The following is a 19,523-nucleotide window of genomic DNA, read 5'->3' as shown; positions in this document are numbered from 1 at the left end:
AGAAAAAATCTCCTGGACTCTTTCCCTCTAAAAAAATACTTTTCCTCTCTACCAAAATTCTCACCACTCCTGTGATTCTCATCCCAAAAGAATACATAAGCCTTCTTGTGGTGGTGTCCATAGTTCGAGGGTTTTGAGTTTGTCACAATTTGGGAAAAAAAAAAGGAAATTCATGAAAAAGATCGGATCTTTAAAAGTAAGGGTTTCTTAATCCCTAATTCCTATTCCCTTTTCTATGTTGGTATGCTGTAAATTTTGTGTTATTGTATAACAATCATATTATGTAATTTTGCGTTCTGTGAAAAATAAAAAAATGGGATTATCTGCGTTTTTGCTCAGAGCCTTCACAAGTTTCTTCATTAACGAGGCATTTATTTTACATACTATGGATATCTAAGGGGGAATATTGTAAATGTAATATTGTTGATATCCATAACTAATTCATGTTACAACAAACCCATAATCTTCATAGGTTATCCAATCCCATGACCTCCCCATTAACTTATACCTTGTAACATACATTCCACCATGCCATATAAATAGGGTTGTAAAGTATTTTTGTAGATGATACCACAATTGAGTTCAATATTAGCTCTCTACTTCTTCTTTTCTAATTTTCTCTCTTATCTTGCTTTCATTATTATTTTGTTGTTCATATTCTTCTTATTTCATTGCACTATAGTTACTATAGTGATCAATTTGTTTGCAATTTTTTTTTGTTTAAAAAAATCAATTTTAAAATAAATTATATAAATATTCTTATTTTGTTTTCATATGGATATTCTCATTTTTTCTCTATTTCTCTGACTTATTACTTATTCATAGACTTATAATTTCTTTTAATTCTACTCTTAGTTTTGATAAAGCGTAAAGCGTTACAATCTTAATCTTAAACTTGTCTTATAGATTTAGTTTTGGTGGGTGGCCATTTGAAAATTAATTTAAAAAGGTATTTTATTAAACCTTCAAAAAATTGAAAAACATGTGTGATATAAAAGTAATAAGGTTTCAAAAGTGCAAATTACATTTCTAATCTCCAATGTTTGGTTATGTTGCATTTAGATTTTTGGGTTTCAAACTCAATAATTTTGTATTTGGTTGTATTATCGGTCTCTTTGTTAATTTTACCGTTATTAGGACACCTATTATTTGAACTAATTTTTTTTCATAAATTTTTAATTATTAAACTTGAGAAAACAGATTAAAGAGAAGATTGGGAGGAGGAATATGATGCAAAAAAGAGGATAAAAAATAAATATTAAATATTAAAATTAAGATAAGGTTTCACAACAACTTTTTATTAATAATTAGTACAGGAAAAAATGACGAGGATGCTATCATAATACAAAATTCAAAAATAAATTTGTTGAGTTTGAAAATAAAGACATGTTTAATAGGGAATTTGAAAAAAAGAGATTCAATAAAAATATAGTTTGGATTTCATATTTTCATATATGTGTTTGGTAGTATATTTAAAAAATGGATTCTCTTTTAATCAATTCTTTCAATATGTTTGAGGAATTGAAGTTACACATTCAATATTAGATTGGTTATAAGTCTATAACTTAATTAATTTGTGAATGTGTTTTATGTTAATAAAAAATTTCTATAATTATTATTTTGTAGTATTATATAATTTCTAACAAAATACATACTATATATTTTATTTTATTTTTTTTAAATGAATTAAATTTATAATTTGGCCTACAATATTTTTAGATATTATATCTTTATTTAATATAATTCCGTATTTTAGACAATATTTAAAAACAATTTTTAGACAAATCTGAATAAACTAAAAACGTACAACAATATTCAGAACCAAATTAATCAAAGACATAAAAATAAATAAATAAATAAAATGCATCATTATTGAACTCAACGAATCTGAAAGGATATACCTAAATTTGGATTGTCAACCAAACAACTTAGTGACCCGATGCAACCTAAGTTAAGCCTCCCGAACTAAAAGTGTCATTTTTTAAAAAATAATATCATAATTAAATTATTTTTTACTCTATTTTTTTTTTCCTTTCTAAACAAAGTTACTCCATTGTTACTTTGTGTATCAAATTGAATGTTTATTGTGTAAAACTCAATATTAATAAAATTAATGGATTTAACTAAAGTTTTACACTGTTTTTTTAGTTAAAATTAAAGTAGTGGATGATGAATTATCGCAAATTAAATATAAAAGGAAAGAAATCGAAACATTTAACTAAGTCTAAGGTGAGTTTGATGGTATTAGTGGGTGAATTCCAAATTTTATGATAAACGTTTCTACAACGTAACACGTTTAATGGTAAAAATTGATAATTTATATTATTATTTATTTAAAAAAAAATTAATATTGACTATAAACTTATCATGTTGTATCAATTTATCATTTCAATTTCATCAATTTTAACTCTAAACTTAAATACATGTTGATTCTTGATAAAGACAAAATTCTTACATATAAAAACTTTTCTAAAAGAAAAAAAGGGAGATCAATTTTTTTTTTTTAACAATATGTGGAGTGAGGAATCGAACATCTGACATTAATATTGATAATACAAAAACTATACTATGTTCATTTTGGCCGATCGATCATATTATATATTAAGATCATAAAGGAACACTGTGACATCTCAAATTTTTAGGTAATTTAAATTTAATGATCTTGAACTATCTAGAGGTTATTTTGAATTTTGAAGTTGAATTGGATTATTATACAAGGATAATTTAATTTTAAAATTTGCTTCGATGAAAGATTTGAAAATTTAATTTAAGAGAGTTTGGATTTAATTTAATTTGTGAAATTTGAATTAAATTTGGGAAAATTACCCCTTTTTTTATAATTTGGGGAAGATAACTAATTTAAATCAATTTTATAGGGTTATTGATTTAAATTTATTTGCAAAAGAATTTGGGGGTTTAGATTGAAGAAAAATTTGAAGTTTGGAATTTTGAGAAGATATTTGGAATTTGAAAAGGAAAAGGAAAAAGATTTATAAGTTATATATATATATATATATATATATATGTTTTGGAATTAATGAGAGAAAAAAATAAAGAAATAAGAAAAAAAAAAGAGAGTAAATTTCCTTCTCCCCTCGTCAAACGCATAATACCCCCGATTCCATCTCTCTCGACCAAAATCCTCGACCCACCGGACTCTGACCGTTCCGTCGTTCGTCTGCCAGCGTTGCGCTCCATCACCCACAGGCGTATGGAGATTCACCGTTAGAGCCGTTAGAGGTATTTAAATAATAATATGCTTAATTATAATATGGATCATATATGTGGATTAATAGTTTATCACATTGAGTTGTTTTATTAGATTAGATCTTATTATGGGTTGAGTATGTTAGCTTTAGGGCTTCAATCAAACCAAATATTTTGATGATAACAAACTCAGATTTTTTATACTAAAATTTCCAGTGTTTCAGAGTCACTATCTTGTAGAGCTCGGAAAGACGATTCCAACACAATTTGAATCGTTCAAATCAGAGTTCAAACGAGAAAGTTATAAGCAAAGGAAGATTGGAGAGGAAATCCAACGTGGCAGTGACACGTGGCACCTTGCTGATGTGACACACAAACGGTCAATATTGATAACGTGGCGGATGATGTGATGCTCCAACCAGTCACTTTTTGCTGACATGGCGATGATGTGGCACATGATGTGGCATTGACGTGCCGACCGTGGACGAGTGAGATAATGACAAGTGGCTGGATTTCTTCACAGAATGCGGTGCGTGACGCTCAATCTCCTCCCCTGTGCGCGTGGTGCTCATATCATCCGACTATTTTTTATTTTCATTTTTATTTCCTTATTTTCCTTTAATTTTCTGATCCAATTTTCTCCAAATTCTAACCAAATTTCAATCTTTTCAAATTTGATTTCCTTCCTAAATTTTCATCCTTCAAATCCTTTTTATTCTCCAAATCTCAATAATTCCAATCTTTCAAAATTACTTTTCAAATCCTTTCCTTTTCTATTTTTATTCAATCTCCACCCTTCATTTGCAATCATATCCAATAGCCAAAATTTATCCCCTAGCCTATAAATTCGACTTGATTTTACTCTTCATATACACACCAAAAGCTATTAAGTCTTAACCTCTCAATTCTCTCTACTCCTAAATTGGCCTAGAGTTATTTTTCTAGAGTTTTTTTTGTGAGTGCTCAACTTGTGTATTTAGCGCTTTTCTTTTAATTTTTGGGAATTGTATTAAGGTGTGGGTACACCTTGGGTTGTGAGAAAAAGATGTTTGATCCTGAATGGATCTTGGGTTTCTCTTTAGCCTAGGAAAAAGAGGGAGTCTTGGAGAGTGGAGTAGGCAATTTGCCCAATCACTATAATTCCTGGTATTTTTTCTTCCTTTCTCTTTTATTTCTTGTTTTCAAATTTTTTGCTTCTTGTCTTAGTTATTTTTTTTAATCTTTCCAAATTGCATGATTTAACTTTTAGTATGTTATTTAAATTTATCCTTGATTAAATTGTAAAAAAAAAAAAAATTTGGTAGTCAACCCTATTCACCCCCTCTAGTGTTGTCTTTAGATCCTACAGCGTATGGACTTAATGGGTAGACGATGGGTAGACGACATTTGGAGTTTTGGTTGAAGAAGACAATAGCCAATTTTGCAATGGAATCTGGTATGATATTCTTGAAAATTAAGCATGAATGATCTTAGGGTTATATCTATTTAATATAGACCTAAAGTATTTATGCTAACAGAAGCTAGTCGAGTCACTAAGCCACCATTTTTCTCTCTTCCTCTTCCAGTCGTGAGTTCGTTGTGGCTCGTGAGGCTGCTATTGTAACTGAATCCCTGTGCAACGAGCCGCTCAAGATCGTTGTACTCCGCCATCCTGGTCGACGCCCAGCCGTCTGCGCCTCCCTTGGTTTCACGAGCGCTGCCAGATCTGTTCCTCGTCGTTCCTTTCTGCCGACCTCAAATGTTCAACCAGTCGCCATTTCTTGGGTAAGTTCACCGGATCTTGGAATTTGGTAGAGTTTTGGGTAAGTTTTTGCTAAGTTTGGTTAAAATCTTGGATTAGTTCTTGAGGAATAATGTTTAACCATTCAATTTTGGTTATAAATTTTTTATACCCTCTATGTTTGGATTTTCTTTTAGAATCAAGCATTAAAGGTTATTGAGGTGTCGTCCACCAATTTTGGGACCGTTTCCGACATAGTTTGGGTAAGTGATTGGTCCTTGGAATTGTAAATTTTGATGTAATTTTGGTGATTGAGAATTTTGAATTAAGACTTAGGTAAATGTCTTTCTACTAGTTCACCTTCGAACCCTGCGCATATTTATGATTGGACTGTTAATTTTAGATAGATTGGGCGGTCTATTTTAGACTGATTGGACTGGTGTATTCTAGACTGATTGGACTATAAATTTCATGATATGAACTGATTTGACTATCTTGACCGTGATGATATGTAAAATTGACTGAGGACGTAGTTATAATTTTACCTTTAAAATAAATGACTGTAATTATAACAAATGAGTTATATGTGAATTAATGCATGCTAAGTTTAAATTGTTCTTGTTAACTCTGGGTAGGTGTACACTGTACGACTGATTGTGTGCTCTTTCGGGACCACACCATGGCTGTCTGTATATGTGCACATTTATGATTGATTTGTGTACCTTCGGGTTACACATTATGACTGATGCTTGTTCCTTTGCGATCATGTTTACGATTGATGACTGATGCGTGTTTCATCCGAATCCTGTTTACACTGATTTATGTACCCTCGAGTTACATATTATGACTAATGCGTGATTCTTCAGAATCACGTTTATGACTAATAGGTGACCCTTCAAGATCACCACAATTGTTATGATATGGGTGTATACCGATTCCTAGATAGACTAGTTAATAGGTTACCTAGAGGGCCTAGTAACGGGTCACTTATTGGGTATTGTTATACTCATTAACGATAGGAATGGATTGGCGGAACAGTTTATGGTTTTGTTTTGAACATTATCTTTGCCAATTTTTTTTTATTGGGATCCTGATTACGTATTTTGTTCTACTTAATTTACTTGTCAATTTAATATTTTTGGTTTGAAATAAACTCTTCGATGTCACTGATCTTGTGCTATGACGATCAAAATATTTTGAATGAAAATGAGTACGTAACAACCCATGTCAGAGTACTCAAAGGATTTGGTGATTACAAATACGATCCTATATAGGTAAGTATAACATTTTATCTAACTTTACTTTGAAACTTTGGCAGTATTTTTTTTTAATTGGCCTACTTAACTTTAAATTTTCAATTTCATTAGACTAATTTCAAATTTAGACAAACATTAAATCAACACCTTTTCAAAATCAAGGTAGAAATTACTCAATAAATCCAATAATCAATCACATAAAATTTTCTAAATTCACATAAAAATCACACGAGGTTCAGCTTAACAAACATTCAAAATAAAGTCACAAAAAATGGTACAATCTTAGCTATTGAAAATCCAAAACCTATGTCACAAACATATAACATTACCAAAATTCCAAAGAACTTTTGTATGAAAGTAACGGTAAAATTTCAAAACATGTTTAAATTCCAAGATCAAGGTTATGAAATTAAAAATGAAAATTGATATAAAAAAATAAAATTAAGGGTAGATTTTTTTATTTTCACAAAAATGTTGTTAACACAGTGACCATATTACCCTTGTTACCACAATTGACTAAGAACAAATTTCAAAGCCTTCCAAAATATCCTCACACCTAATCGAATGTTTAGATTCGTATGGAAAAATCGGGTAATTCAAAACAAATTGTGTGACCGACACGGTGACGAATGACGGGTGCAGGACTTTTGTGATTGGCTGAGAATAGGGGAAAAAGAGGAGCAGTTGAAGGCTGTGATGTAACGGATGATGACAGCCCTGTGGCCCTATCCACTCCACACCAACTCCAAGTACATGTAATTCGTATGTCACACCAATTTGTAGCCTCTAACTACTTGAACCGCAACCAATCAAATATGTACACGTTTATGCCTAATTTTTTTGTGTGTAATTTATCATTGCTTGCTTGTGAGGTGGAAAAGGTTTTTATAAACATTTTTTAAAAAAGTGAAAATGAAATAAACATTTCAAAAATGGTGGATATATCCTCATTCTTATATATATTTTGTATAAAGAGAAGGGGAGAATGAATTAGACCTTGTACCTAATCATTTTCTAATTATAAATATATGTTAAATAATTTTTTCAATTTAAAAATGTATTTAATAGATCTTTAAACTTTTAAATTTGTGACTTTAATCTTAAGTTAAATAAAATATTTTAGACTTCGTTTGGTTACTAATTAATTTTTTATTTTGAAAATTAAGCTTAAAAATATCATTTTTACCTCTAATTTTTTTCTTTGTTTTATACTTTAACCAATATTTTTAAAAATTCACCAAGGTTTTGAAATAAAAATATATAATTTTTAAAAACTTGTTTTTGTTTTTTAAATTTTGTTAAGAATTCAAATTTTTTTTTTTTACTTAAAAAAAGATGTAAAACATTGTAAGAAATCGAGAAAAGATAGACTTAATTTTCAAAATCTAAAATCCAAAAACCAAAATTCAAATTGTTACTAGTTGAGACTTTATATTTGAGTTTTAAAATAACTTACACTTGATTCCTAAATTGTTAATTTTTCACTTATACGCAATGACAATAAATCGAATTACTATTAGGTTTCAACATAAGTCTATGAGTTTCTACAAACTAAACCTAGTTTACCACTTACAAGGGTTGGTAAAGTTATAAACTTTCAATCAAGTCCAAATGGTTAAATATAAACTTAGTTAATAGGAAAACTAAGAAAGTTTTTTTTTTTTTCCATTTTTCTTTTTACCCTTCTTCTTCACGACAAAGGGCATACTTTATTTATTTATTTTAAAAGTTACATCTTGCTATTGTTTATGGTGAGGGAATAATATTAAAGAGATAATGGATTAGCTCAAAAAAAAAAAAAGTTTTTTTTTTTAATTATGTTTGGTACGATGGTCAAAACTAATACTTGTGACAACAAAGAAAAATGTATATTTATGTATGTATAATATATTTTGTAAATGAATCTAGTAAGTCTATGAAAATAATATTCAAATCATTGTAATAATGACAACAATCAAAATGCAATTGGATATGATCCTTATAATATTTCTATATTGACATTGAGATGCAATACACCTTTTTTTTTCTTTTTAATTTTCTTTTTGTTGGCCCCAATTTTTCATTAATTTTTATGGGCACCGTCCTTGGATGGACTATTTTGATGTACGTTTTAAATATTGATGGTCTTGAATTTTCGATATATTTGTTTTTACCTATCAATCTTCACACATTTGTTCTAGTATCGAAACTTCGGAAAAAGAAATTATTTATTGAATGTTATTTCTTTATGCAAATTATTCAATAAAACTCTATTTTCTTTTTTATTCAATAATATCTTATTGAGGATCCAAATCTCTAACAAAGTGATAATTAAAGGTATAAATAGGTTGGATTGGATTGGGTTAGGAAATTTTCTAGACCAACTCGAAGATTCGGATTAGTCGGGTTGGCTACCTGAATGACTTGAATAATGTCACCAACTCAACCCAACTCTTACAATTTGGATTGAGTTGGGTTGAATGGGGTTGAGTTGTCGAATTATTTATTTATTAATTAATTAACTTAAAATACTTAAATTTGTGTATAACACAAACAAATATTTAAAATTTTATTCAAATGTTAAATATTAAAATCCAAGATATCTATTACAAACTTCATACAAACATCATAAAAGTATATGAGTTATATATTTATAAGTTATAATTATATATATTTTTAATAATACTAGAAATTTAGGTTGGGTTGTATTAATTCGAATTTTTAAAAGTATAACCCGAACTCAGTCCAATCTAAAAAAAATAAAAATTTCAACCCAACCCAATCCTTACGATTTGAATTGGATGGTTCAAGTTATTCAAATTTTCAGGACTAATAAAAATTTAACCTATACATAGGTCATGATGAGTGAATATATGTGTGTAGGATGGATGATTGATTTGAAATCTCATGAATTCCCATACCTAAATTTGAAAATATATATGTTAGAATTTTTCTTTGGAAGAAACAAAGAAAATAATTTCCAATTTTAGTTTTAAAAAATTAATAAGGATGATTATAAGAAGCTGGAAAACATAATGATGGTAGAACAACATGTAAAAGTATATTGAAATTAAATATAGTTTTATTTAAAATTAATATCAGATTTAGTCCTAAACTTTCATGTTTTTATTTTTAATTTGTCATTGTATTTTAAAACTTGTTAAATGAGTCTTTAACTTTCAACTATATGAGAAATAGGCGCATTTTTTTTTTAAAAAAATAAAGTATGATATTATTTAAAGAAAAAAATCGGTCATTGAAGTAATGAATTTATAAAATCTCAAACATACACAAACAAAATGAATTTATAAAGAATAATTTTAAAATTTTAAAATAATCTATTTTAAAAAACTAGTGGCCAAAACATATTTTAAAAAGTATGAAAATGAACATGAGATTAAAAAAATAATTTTAACAAATTATTTTCCAATCAATTTTACCAAACACTAGATTAAGATTTTTGGGTTTATCATTCTTAACACTCTTAAAGGCAATCCCCAATACACCCTAAGCTAATAATTTAACCAAACTGGAAAAAAAATAAAAATAAAAATAAAAAATCAATAGCGGGTTCAAATGCTCCGGTTCGGTCTGGATGAATGATGGAGCGGGTTCAAAGGGACAAGAGTGGGGTCCACTCGTTGGAAATGCGTGGCTTTGTGGGATGAATTAGCCGTTAGAAACCCCATTTTGCGGACTTTTTCGCTAATCACCTTCCACCTATGGCGTCCTTCGCTCGGCTGCTTCTTCCCTGAACCCTAACACAACCCTCTTCCATTTTTCTTCTTCCTTCTCCTCTCTCCATCAATGGCGGATTTCTCCTTCCTCTCCGACACAGACGATTCCGCCGTCGAAGATCTTCTTTCCCAAACTCAGGATCTCTGTGTTCTCGAGCAACTCTCTGCCATCAACTGCTCTGGCTTCACCAACTCCGTTCTTCCCACTGACCTTGAATCCCGATTCCGCAAGCTCAAATCCTTTCCTGCTGCTAAATCCGAGACCAGGTCCGGTTTCGATTCCAAGAATAATCCGTCTGTACACTCTGCCGATGAGAATTTGGGCGACGATTTTGCTGGGTTTTCTCCGTCTAAACAGAGTCATAAGAAGGAATTAGGGTTTAGCCCTAAATCTCAGTCGCAGCGTCTTCCGGATTCTTCATCGGGAAAAGTAAATTCGACGCCTCGTTCCAGAGCGAAATCGAAATGTAGGCACGTTTCATCTCCTTCGAATTCTTCGTCTTCGTCTAGTGAAATCGATGAAATCTCAGTATCGAAGAATGATAGCGAAATCCGCTCGAAAACCAAGTCGGAATCGGGATACTTGGCTTCTCCGCCACAATCTCCGCCGAGAAAAACCGGTTGTTTTTGGTGTTCACCGAAGAAAACTTCGGAGAAGAAGAATAGCGGCAACAGAATTCTGGAGAATGACCTTGGATGGGGTAAGAACAACGATTTTCTCTCAGACTTGAACATTTTTTCGGCAAAAGAGCAACAGAAAATTCTGAAAAAGGCAATGAAAGAGGAAGAGAAGATAAATCGGGAGGCTGAGAAAATTGTGAAATGGGCGAAGCAAGCTTCTGCTAGGATGAATATTTCAGACATTGAAGACGAGCTTAGCGATCAAGAAATCAAGAAATGAGTATGAATTTTTTTCTGCTGTTCATGGTTAATCGTGTTCTTGCATACAATCAACTATATATACACACATCACTTGAGCTAAGGTTTCTTCATATATATATAGAAATATAGCATGAAACATATGTTTTTGTTAGTTCTATGAATCATGGGAATTTAGAGATAATGAAGCTGTAATGCCATTGCCTGTTTCTTGGAATTTCTTTGAAGTTTGGAAATGGAGAAAAGAAATATACAGTTACGTTTATATGATTATCTTCTTTAATCACTTTTGGAATTCATTTGTTGTTGATAAATGAGACTAGAAATCCTTTTTTAAACTGTGTTGATTAATTATTGTTATTTTCTTTTGTTTAATTTCCCCCCTTTATCAGGCTAAATATTCTTTTGACAATAGGTTAATTAAGTTGTAATATACTCTTGACAATTCATAATCATTTCAAGGAATATACATCTATTAGAATATTTGACAAAAATTAGAATATGAAACAATGTGTAAATCCCCCGGAACATAACAAAATCTAGATTTAAGATATGGATCACTGTGGAAATCATCTTAAACATAATTAAATTGAGATTAGAACACCGCCATAATCCCTTGAGGTCATTGTTAAACCCATTTCAAATTCTTATTTTCATTCCAAATGCTAATGGATTCATAATTAATGGTTGTTTTAAAACATTTATAAAAGGTCAAGAGTAATGTTGTAGGTGATTTCAGATCGAAAAGATATAATCGACATAAAATAGAGACATAAGTAGTGAAGCCAAGAAAACAAGTTCGGACCAAATATAGCATGGACTTGAGAATAAGGTTAGCTTGGGTCAAGGCCCAAATTAATATTATCAGCCTTTGTCTCTGCCTTGGACAAGGCTACGAGCCTAATAAAATCACTAATAGCAGATGTCTTGTGTATGCCTTGACCCAAAGTAATCACCTTAAGACCCAAATGGGCCTAGGAGAAGGGGCTCGGCCTCGGTCTCAACCAAAAACAAAATGGAGCATGCCCCTCGAATCAGTGAGATGAAGAATTATCTCAAAGTTATTCTGAAACTCTAAAACTTTTTTTTTTCTTTTTTTTTTTTTTAGAAAAAATCCTAAGCTAGTTAATTGGTATGGTTAACAAGTGATGTTAATTCCGTTATATATATATATATATATATATATATATATATGTTGAAACCCTAGATACAGTTAGGGTTGTTAAGAAAATCCAATGATCCAAAAAACTCGATCAGTCCAACCAAATTCCTACCGTTTGAGTTGGATTATCAACTCATTTGGGTTGATTTAGGTTCACATAAATGAAAATTTCTTGGATCAAATTGATTCATGGGTTCACATAAATAATTCAAACTAATCCGGATTTGTTTTTAATTTTGAAAAGTATGTTGCTTTTACTTATGATACAATTATTTTCACATATATTTATTTTATTTTACTTTATTTTTCATGATTTTTTTGGTTAATTTATTCTTTAACAACTCCAAAAATAATTTTTTTATAACTTGATATTAAACTATTAATGTTAATTTGATATATGAAAATGATTACATAAATTTTTTACATATTAGTATTTGATTTATTTTTAGAACAAAAATTTAAATAAATGATCCGACTAACCCGAACTATTTAGGCTGGTTCATTATTTAATAAGAATTATTTGAGTTGAAAAAATTCACAACCCCAACAATTGGGTTGGGTCTAAAAAATGCTTAAACCCAATCCAATCCACGAAAATCCCTAGATATAATAACAAATACTAAAAGTGTGCATATTGCATAATAATAAAAGTTTAGTGACCGTTTAACTGATTTAGCTTTAGTTATAAAAACTACATCACAATTTAAAAATTATAAAAAAAAAATAAAGCATCTATGAATATGGAGGCCGCGTAAATTAAAAATTGAAACAATATCATTCCATGACATTATAAAACTCAATCAAACACATGTACAAATATTTTCTAGATGAAAATTTAAATACTAGCATTATCATTCTTCTTAATATGGGTCGAGAAAAGGAAAACAAGTACAATAGTTAAATGCCTTCAAATCTTCTCGTAAATCTCATTCCCTATGATCGTGCTACAAAACATCCATACTAAGTGGAGCCAATGGATTATGGAACAAAAAGATTGTAATTTATCAACCAAGATAAAAGCTTTATTACTAAAAGAAGTTCTAATTATTAAAATACAATTGTTCAAGAGATACAAACTTAAAGATACTTGAAACTCAACGACTTTGGATGATCTTAGCTTCAAAAAGAAACTTGGATTCCATAACCTAAACCAAAATACAACAAACAATGTCAAGTTAAAATGGAGTTACAGAATAACATTTTATCAAATATTTGGAAGGTGGGATTTATCACTAAAGGGTTAACAAATACTTGAAGATTGAGACTAAGGGACCTAGGTCTCCTCCACATTGGCAGGCAGCGAAAGCACTACAAGAATTTTGAACTTTAATGTCGGTTGGAAAAAATGAAATCAGATGTATAATGTCGATTTAAAAAAAAATGGATATTTAATGTCAGTCTTAAACCGATATTAAAGATGGGCTACAATGTCGGATTAAAATCGATATTAAAGATCCCCATTTATTTTGTTTTTAACTTTAATAAAAAATCTCTCTTTCATTTCAATATCTTTCTTCTCTCTCCTTTCTCACTTCTCTCTTACAAACTCTCTCTAGCCCTTGACCGCACCAATCATCTCTTGCTGGCATTTGTGGGTTGTCGTCGTGTCGTCTGTGTGCAGATCTGGTGTTCGTGGTTTGTCGTCATGTCATTCGCATGCAAATTTGGCCAAGCAGATTGAGTTTCATGTGCAGCCGTGCAGATCTTGTGCAGATCCGACGTTCGTGGGTTGTCTTCGTGTCGTTTGCGTGCAGATCCAACGTTTGAGTGTAGATCCGGCCAAGCAGATTGAATTTCGTGTGCGGCCGTGCAGATCGCGTATAGTGGCGTTCGTGGGTTGTCTTCATGTCGTTCGCATCCAGATCCTACGTTCACGTGCAGCTCCAGCATTCGCGTGCAAATCTAGTTGTACAATTCTGGCCATGCAGATCGTGTGCAGATCCGACGTTCGTGGGTTGTCGTCGTCGGCATTACAAGCTCAGTCGTGTTGGGTAAGCCGGCCGGTCGTCAGATCTGTTCCAATCTTCGAGCTCAGTTCGGGTCTTTTCAAGTTTTGTGGGTTGTTTCCGTTGTTTGCTTGGAAAGGTAAAATTTTCTTTTCATATGTATTCTCAATTTAGTAATTTAAAGTTATTTCATTCATTTTATTTCTATTCTAATGATTAAGCTTCTTGAAATTTTGAAATGTTGGAATTAAATTAGTTCAAGAATATATAATTGGTTGGTATTCTTGCTTGGTGTGGTTCAAGTTTATATTAAAACTATATTTTTTTCAATTATTTATAAACTAATTTGGTCTTACTTGGTCGATTAAGCTTGCTTGGTGTGGTTCAAGTGTGATTTCATTCATTTTATTTTTATTCCAATGATTAAGTTTCTTGAAATTTTGAAATGTTGAAATGAAATTAGTTCAAGAATATGTACTTGGTTGATAGTCTTACTTGGTGTGGTTTAAGTGTATATTAGAACCATTTTTTTTCAATTATATTTGGCCTTTAATATTTTATTTGTATTATTCTTTTGAGTTCATCTCAAAATTTAAGGTAAACTAATTTGGGTATTGTTGTTGATTATGGATCATAAGATTTTAAAGTGTTGAAATGAAAATTAGTTCATGAATATGAACTTGTTTGATGGACTTGCTATCATTTTTTAATTTGGTGGCTAATGTGTTTATAGAACATTTTCTTGGGTTATATTTCAGTCTTAAAAATATTTTATTTGTATTCTTTTGTGTTTGTCATGCTGATATAATCAAGTTTTAGGTCTTATGTGTTTAACATGTTTTCTTAGCTCTTAATTCAAGTATTTATGTTTGGCTAATGTTTTCAAACTATTTAGTGGATTGAAAACATGGCAAGCTAAGCACTATCTCCAACACCATCAGTCTTCTCCAAAATGGAAACATATAAAGGTAAATTTACATTCATATTTTAATAAATTATGTTCATTCAAACATAAAAATAATTACTTTCAACTTCTTCACATGCAGTGTCCCCATCAATTATATTTTATAGGATGCGGGTACTATGTGCAAAAGTATATACACGAAATAGTGCATAATCCTATTACTCCCATTACTAGCCTCGTACATAAATTATTCATTTTTTTTTTATATACTAGCTTTAATTTAATAAATGATGTAAACTTATGTTGAGTTTATCTTTTTTTTTTCCTTTTCTCCTTTTTGTAGTTCAATACAAAAAATGCATATACCCAATGAGAGATTGACGTAATTTGAACACAATGGACAAGTTTTGTTGGCCGATTTGTGTAAGGATGTACTAATTGTTTTTTTGTCTCAATAGAATGTAAATGCTAGCTTAGAATGAATCTTGATGAGTTTTGAGTAAAATATGCAAATTTAGAATGAATCTGAAGTACTAATCAGTTGGTTTGTGGATAGTCAAATTATTATCTAACCATGATCTTTTTATTGAAAGATTTATGTATAATTTTTTTGTTTATGGGTATTTGGTGTAAGTACTCATAGAAGTACTAATTGATATTTGTGAAGGGGAAAAATGATTGTTAATATTATAGAAGTGTTTGATATTTCTGATTGTAGTTTTGAAGAAACGAGTGTTGGATATGATAATTTTAATTATTGTTCTATGGAAGTGTGTTATCAATATACAAATGTTGGTTATTATGTTTATTCATATTTGATAAGTACTTATAGAATGGATTGGAATTGCTAATTGTTGTTTGTGGATAAATTATTATAGAAATGTGCTTCATTGCAGGTAACTTTGTGTTTAGTTTTGTGGTAGAGTGTATTGTTATGTCTATTGTTATTTTAAGTTTGGGTTTTGTGCATTTATAGGTGGAAGAGAAATATTGTTAACTTGCAATGCAGAATATAACAGCCATGCATTATAATAAATAATTTTTTCATATTTTTAATAAAATACGACGACGTAAATTTCCTGATCCAACACGAGACATATAGTGACATTTTTAACTCGACCGACATTAAAAATCGATTGGACAATTTAAAAAATGAAGTATAAAAAAACGGGCAATTATTGAAAAAATGGGTAAAAAATCGATATTGAAGATGATGTATAATATCAGTTTTAAACGAACATTGAAGAAGGAGTGCAATGTCGGTTTTCAACCGACATTGAAGATAATTGGTACTGATATTTTAGTTAGCTATAATGTCGGTTTAAAACCAACATTAAATACAACTGGCATTAAAGACATTTTATAACACGATCTTCAATTTCGGGTTTCAATCGACATTAAAAGCCTTTTAATGTCAGTTTTAAACCGACATTAAAGCCCAAAATTCTTGTAATGGAGGCAAGCAATTGTTGTAAGTTCATCTACAAGCAAATGGACACGTAGGGGCTATTTAACAAGATCATCAAGTGAAATCTCAAAGCTAAGTTGGAAAGACAAAAGGGGTTATGGCCTGAAGAGCTATTAAATGTATTGTGGGTTTATCAAACGGTTTCTTTCGGATTTGACCGGATGGGAAATCCGTTTGAACAACCTATTAGGACTGTGAGCTAATAATCCGGTCATGATTCAAGACTGAATCTTCTGGATCTTGTGGAAGAAGAAGTCCACACCTTTCTATTTTTAGTAAGCATTAAGTTAGTGGTTTGTGGTTATTTTGTTGTTATTAGACTATAAATATAAGTCCATCAATTGAATAAAATAGAGAAGTTCCATTACTTTTCTTTCTCTTGCTAATATACTTTGCTTCCAGAATATTTTTGTTTTGTCTATTTCTTCAAATATATATTAGAGTGCGTGAGATTTTTTTTTTTGGTGCAGATCCCTGGTTTTTAAACCAACATTTGGTATTAGAGCTAGGTTGTCTTCTCATCGCAGTTTCCACCGTTCAACGAAGATATCGAGCATCTCACAGCAAGCGAAGGAGAACGGCAGAGTGCCAATTCTCTACTCGATGTTGACTCCTCACAACTACACAGTGTGGGTGATAAAGGCGGAAGCAATCCTCGGCGCCCAAGGAGTTTGGGAGGCGATAGAGCCGGCGAGAGGAGCCGAAGTGGATGTGAAGAAGGACAAGAAGGCGCGCGCGTACATTCTCCAATGCATCTCGGAAGACGTGCTTCTACAAATCGCGAAGAAGAAGACCACAAAGGAAATATGGGATAGTCTCAAGGCGAGGTACTTTATTGGCAGCGAGCGGGTGGAAGATGCCACGAGTTCAAACCTTGAAGAGCGGGCTTGATGTTCTTCGGATGAAGAGGACCGAGACAATTGATGAGTTCGCGGGAAAAAATCAGCGGATAGCAAGCAAGTTCTCCACCCTCGGTGTTGCACTTGAGGATTCATCATTGGTCAAGAAGCTCTTGACTCCGTCCCCGACAAATATTTCCCCGTCATCGCCAGAATCGAGCAATTCCTAGATCTCGGAAACCATGTCGTTTGAAGAGGCGATTAGACGAAATGAAGGCGTACAAGGAGAACGGACGGCGCGACTTCGAGGAAACAACAACATGGGAAGTTCGGTGATGGATCATCCAATCAGATCATGGGAAAAGGAACAGTTTGTGTTCGAGTGCAAAAAACAGGTATAAGAAGACTCTCTAAGAGGTGTACTACATTTCAAGCTATGTAGCAAAACATCATAAGCCTCGGGCAAATGACAGAAGATGGGAACAAGGTGCAAATGGTGGGAAGATGCATGGAAAGTTGTGACAGGAGCGGGAAGCTATTGATGTCGGTGAAGCGACAACAAAATTGCTTTGTACAAAGATAACCTTGAAGACGTTCCAGTAAGTCTGCCTTCTGACGAGCCTAGAAGATCCAGCTTGGTTTGTGGTAGCGAGACTTGGCCATGTTATGCGAACTCATGGCGCGAGAAGAAATTGGCAGTTGGAGTACCACCAGTACTCAACCAAACAAAGTTATGCGAAACGTGTCGTGATTACCAAACAAGCTAGGTTGTCGTTCCGGCGCCATAATCCTATGAGTAGAGAAGCCGCTAGGAATCCTCTCATGCCGATTTGCAGACCGATTTCACCGTGTGTACATTCTCATGGCAACAGTTTTTCTGCTGCATCGTTGACGATTCCACAGGATGATGTGGCTTACATGTTAGAGGCAAAAGTGTGCACTCGAAAGCATTTCAAGAATTCAACTCTTTGAGTGGAGAACAAGACGGAGTTACAAGATCGGAACACCTCGGACGGATCGAGGTGGCGAGTTCTTATTTGTGGAGTTCACTCAATTTTGCAAAAAAAGAGAATCGAGCGACACCTCACTGCTCCATATTCACGTACAGAATGGCTCGTTAGAGGCGTCATAACCGTACCGTAATGGCAATGACGAGATCACTCTTCAAAAGCATGCACGTGCCAGCAAGGTTTTGGGGAGAGGCAGTGAGACACGCGGTTTATGTGTTAAACCATCTTCCAACGAAGGCCCTTGGAGAACGCACACCATTTGAAGCTTGGATGGGGAGAAAGCCACATCTTGCACACTTGAAAGTGTTTAGTTGTGTGGCATATGTAAAAAACACAACCCCTCACCTTAAGAAACTTGACGACCGAAGCTCGCCGATGGTATATTTTGGTGTCGAAGAAGGATGCAAAGCTCATCACTTATATGACCCGAGCCGTGGAAAACTAAAAATTAGTAGAGATGTCGTTTTTCAAGAGATTCTTGAATGGGATTGGAACGAAGGCGTTAATGACGACAAGGAGATTCCGAAGTTTCAGATGATGGACCAATTTTATTCCAACGAGGCCGATAATATGGAGGATACAGAAATCGGGGTCGAAAATGCCGCACCACAAGTAGCCGAGATACCCGAAATTGGAAAGACTAGTCCATCTACTCCATCGACGAACACACTAGTCCGTCTAAGATCTCTCGTTGACATCTATGCCAACACAGAGGAAGTTGTAGACGGTGAAGAATAAGAAAATGAGGTGATGATGGTGGTGTCTAAAGAACCGACTTGCTACCAAGAAGCTGCGACCGAGGCCCGCTGGTACGAAGCAATGGAGAACGAGCTGAAATCCATTGAGAAGAACAACACATGGAGTCGAACCAAGCTTCCACCAGGACACAAACCCATTGGTCTAAAATAGGTGTTCAAATTGAAGAAAGACTCTAATGGAGAAGTTGTCAAGCACAAAGCAAGATTGGTTGCTAAAGGCTATGTACAAAGACAAGGCATCAACTTTGAAGAAGTTTTTGCACCAGTTGCAAGACTTGACACCGTTCGAGTCATTCTTGCACTCGCTGTAAACCGAAATTGGGAGGTACACCATCTAGATGTGAAGTCGGCGTTTCTCAATGGGGAATTGGAAGAGGAAGTATATGTTACTCAATCGGAGGGATTTTAGGTTCCAAACTAGAAACACAAGGTGTATAGGTTGTCGAAGGCTCTCTACGGATTGAGACAAGCTCCACGTGCTTGGGACATTCAACTTGATAAGAGTCTCAAAGAGCTTGGCTTTGGGAAATGCATTCAAGAGCAAGTAGTCAACACAAGAAGAGAAGGAGAAGAAAGTGTTCTTGTTGGAGTGTATGTTGACGACCTCAATGTAACGGGAAGTAGCACCGAAAAAGTCAACAAGTTCAAGCAATAAATG

General features: G+C 32.7%; 1 protein-coding gene across 2 annotated transcripts; it reads left to right on the top strand.

Moving 5' to 3' along the window:
* Positions 1-9,843: 9,843 nt before the first annotated feature.
* On the top strand, positions 9,844-15,226 carry LOC120072031 (putative protein TPRXL). Of its 2 annotated transcripts, XR_005480382.1 has the most exons (4): positions 9,844-10,800; positions 13,497-14,025; positions 14,782-14,854; positions 15,134-15,226. XR_005480382.1 is itself a non-coding variant. In XM_039024453.1 (1 exon), the coding sequence occupies exon 1, from the start codon at positions 9,970-9,972 to the stop codon at positions 10,798-10,800; it is 831 nt and encodes a 276-aa protein (XP_038880381.1). In that variant the 5' UTR covers positions 9,844-9,969; the 3' UTR covers positions 10,801-10,995. The 2 variants fall into 2 exon arrangements, 1 of the variants encoding a protein (XP_038880381.1); XM_039024453.1 differs by lacking the exons at positions 13,497-14,025; positions 14,782-14,854; positions 15,134-15,226 and having other exon boundaries at positions 9,844-10,995.
* The last annotated feature ends 4,297 nt before the right edge of the window (positions 15,227-19,523 follow it).

This window comes from Benincasa hispida, chromosome 1, assembly GCF_009727055.1.
Source record: "Benincasa hispida cultivar B227 chromosome 1, ASM972705v1, whole genome shotgun sequence".
NCBI lineage: Eukaryota > Viridiplantae > Streptophyta > Magnoliopsida > Cucurbitales > Cucurbitaceae > Benincasa > Benincasa hispida.
The sequence above is the reverse complement of the archived record's forward strand: the minus strand, read 5'-3'. Positions and strand labels throughout refer to the sequence as shown.

Bases quoted from the DNA above. Each gene is read 5' to 3' on its own strand.
- LOC120072031 (XM_039024453.1), top strand. From the start codon at position 9,970: ATGGCGGATTTCTCCTTCCTCTCCGACACAGACGATTCCGCCGTCGAA.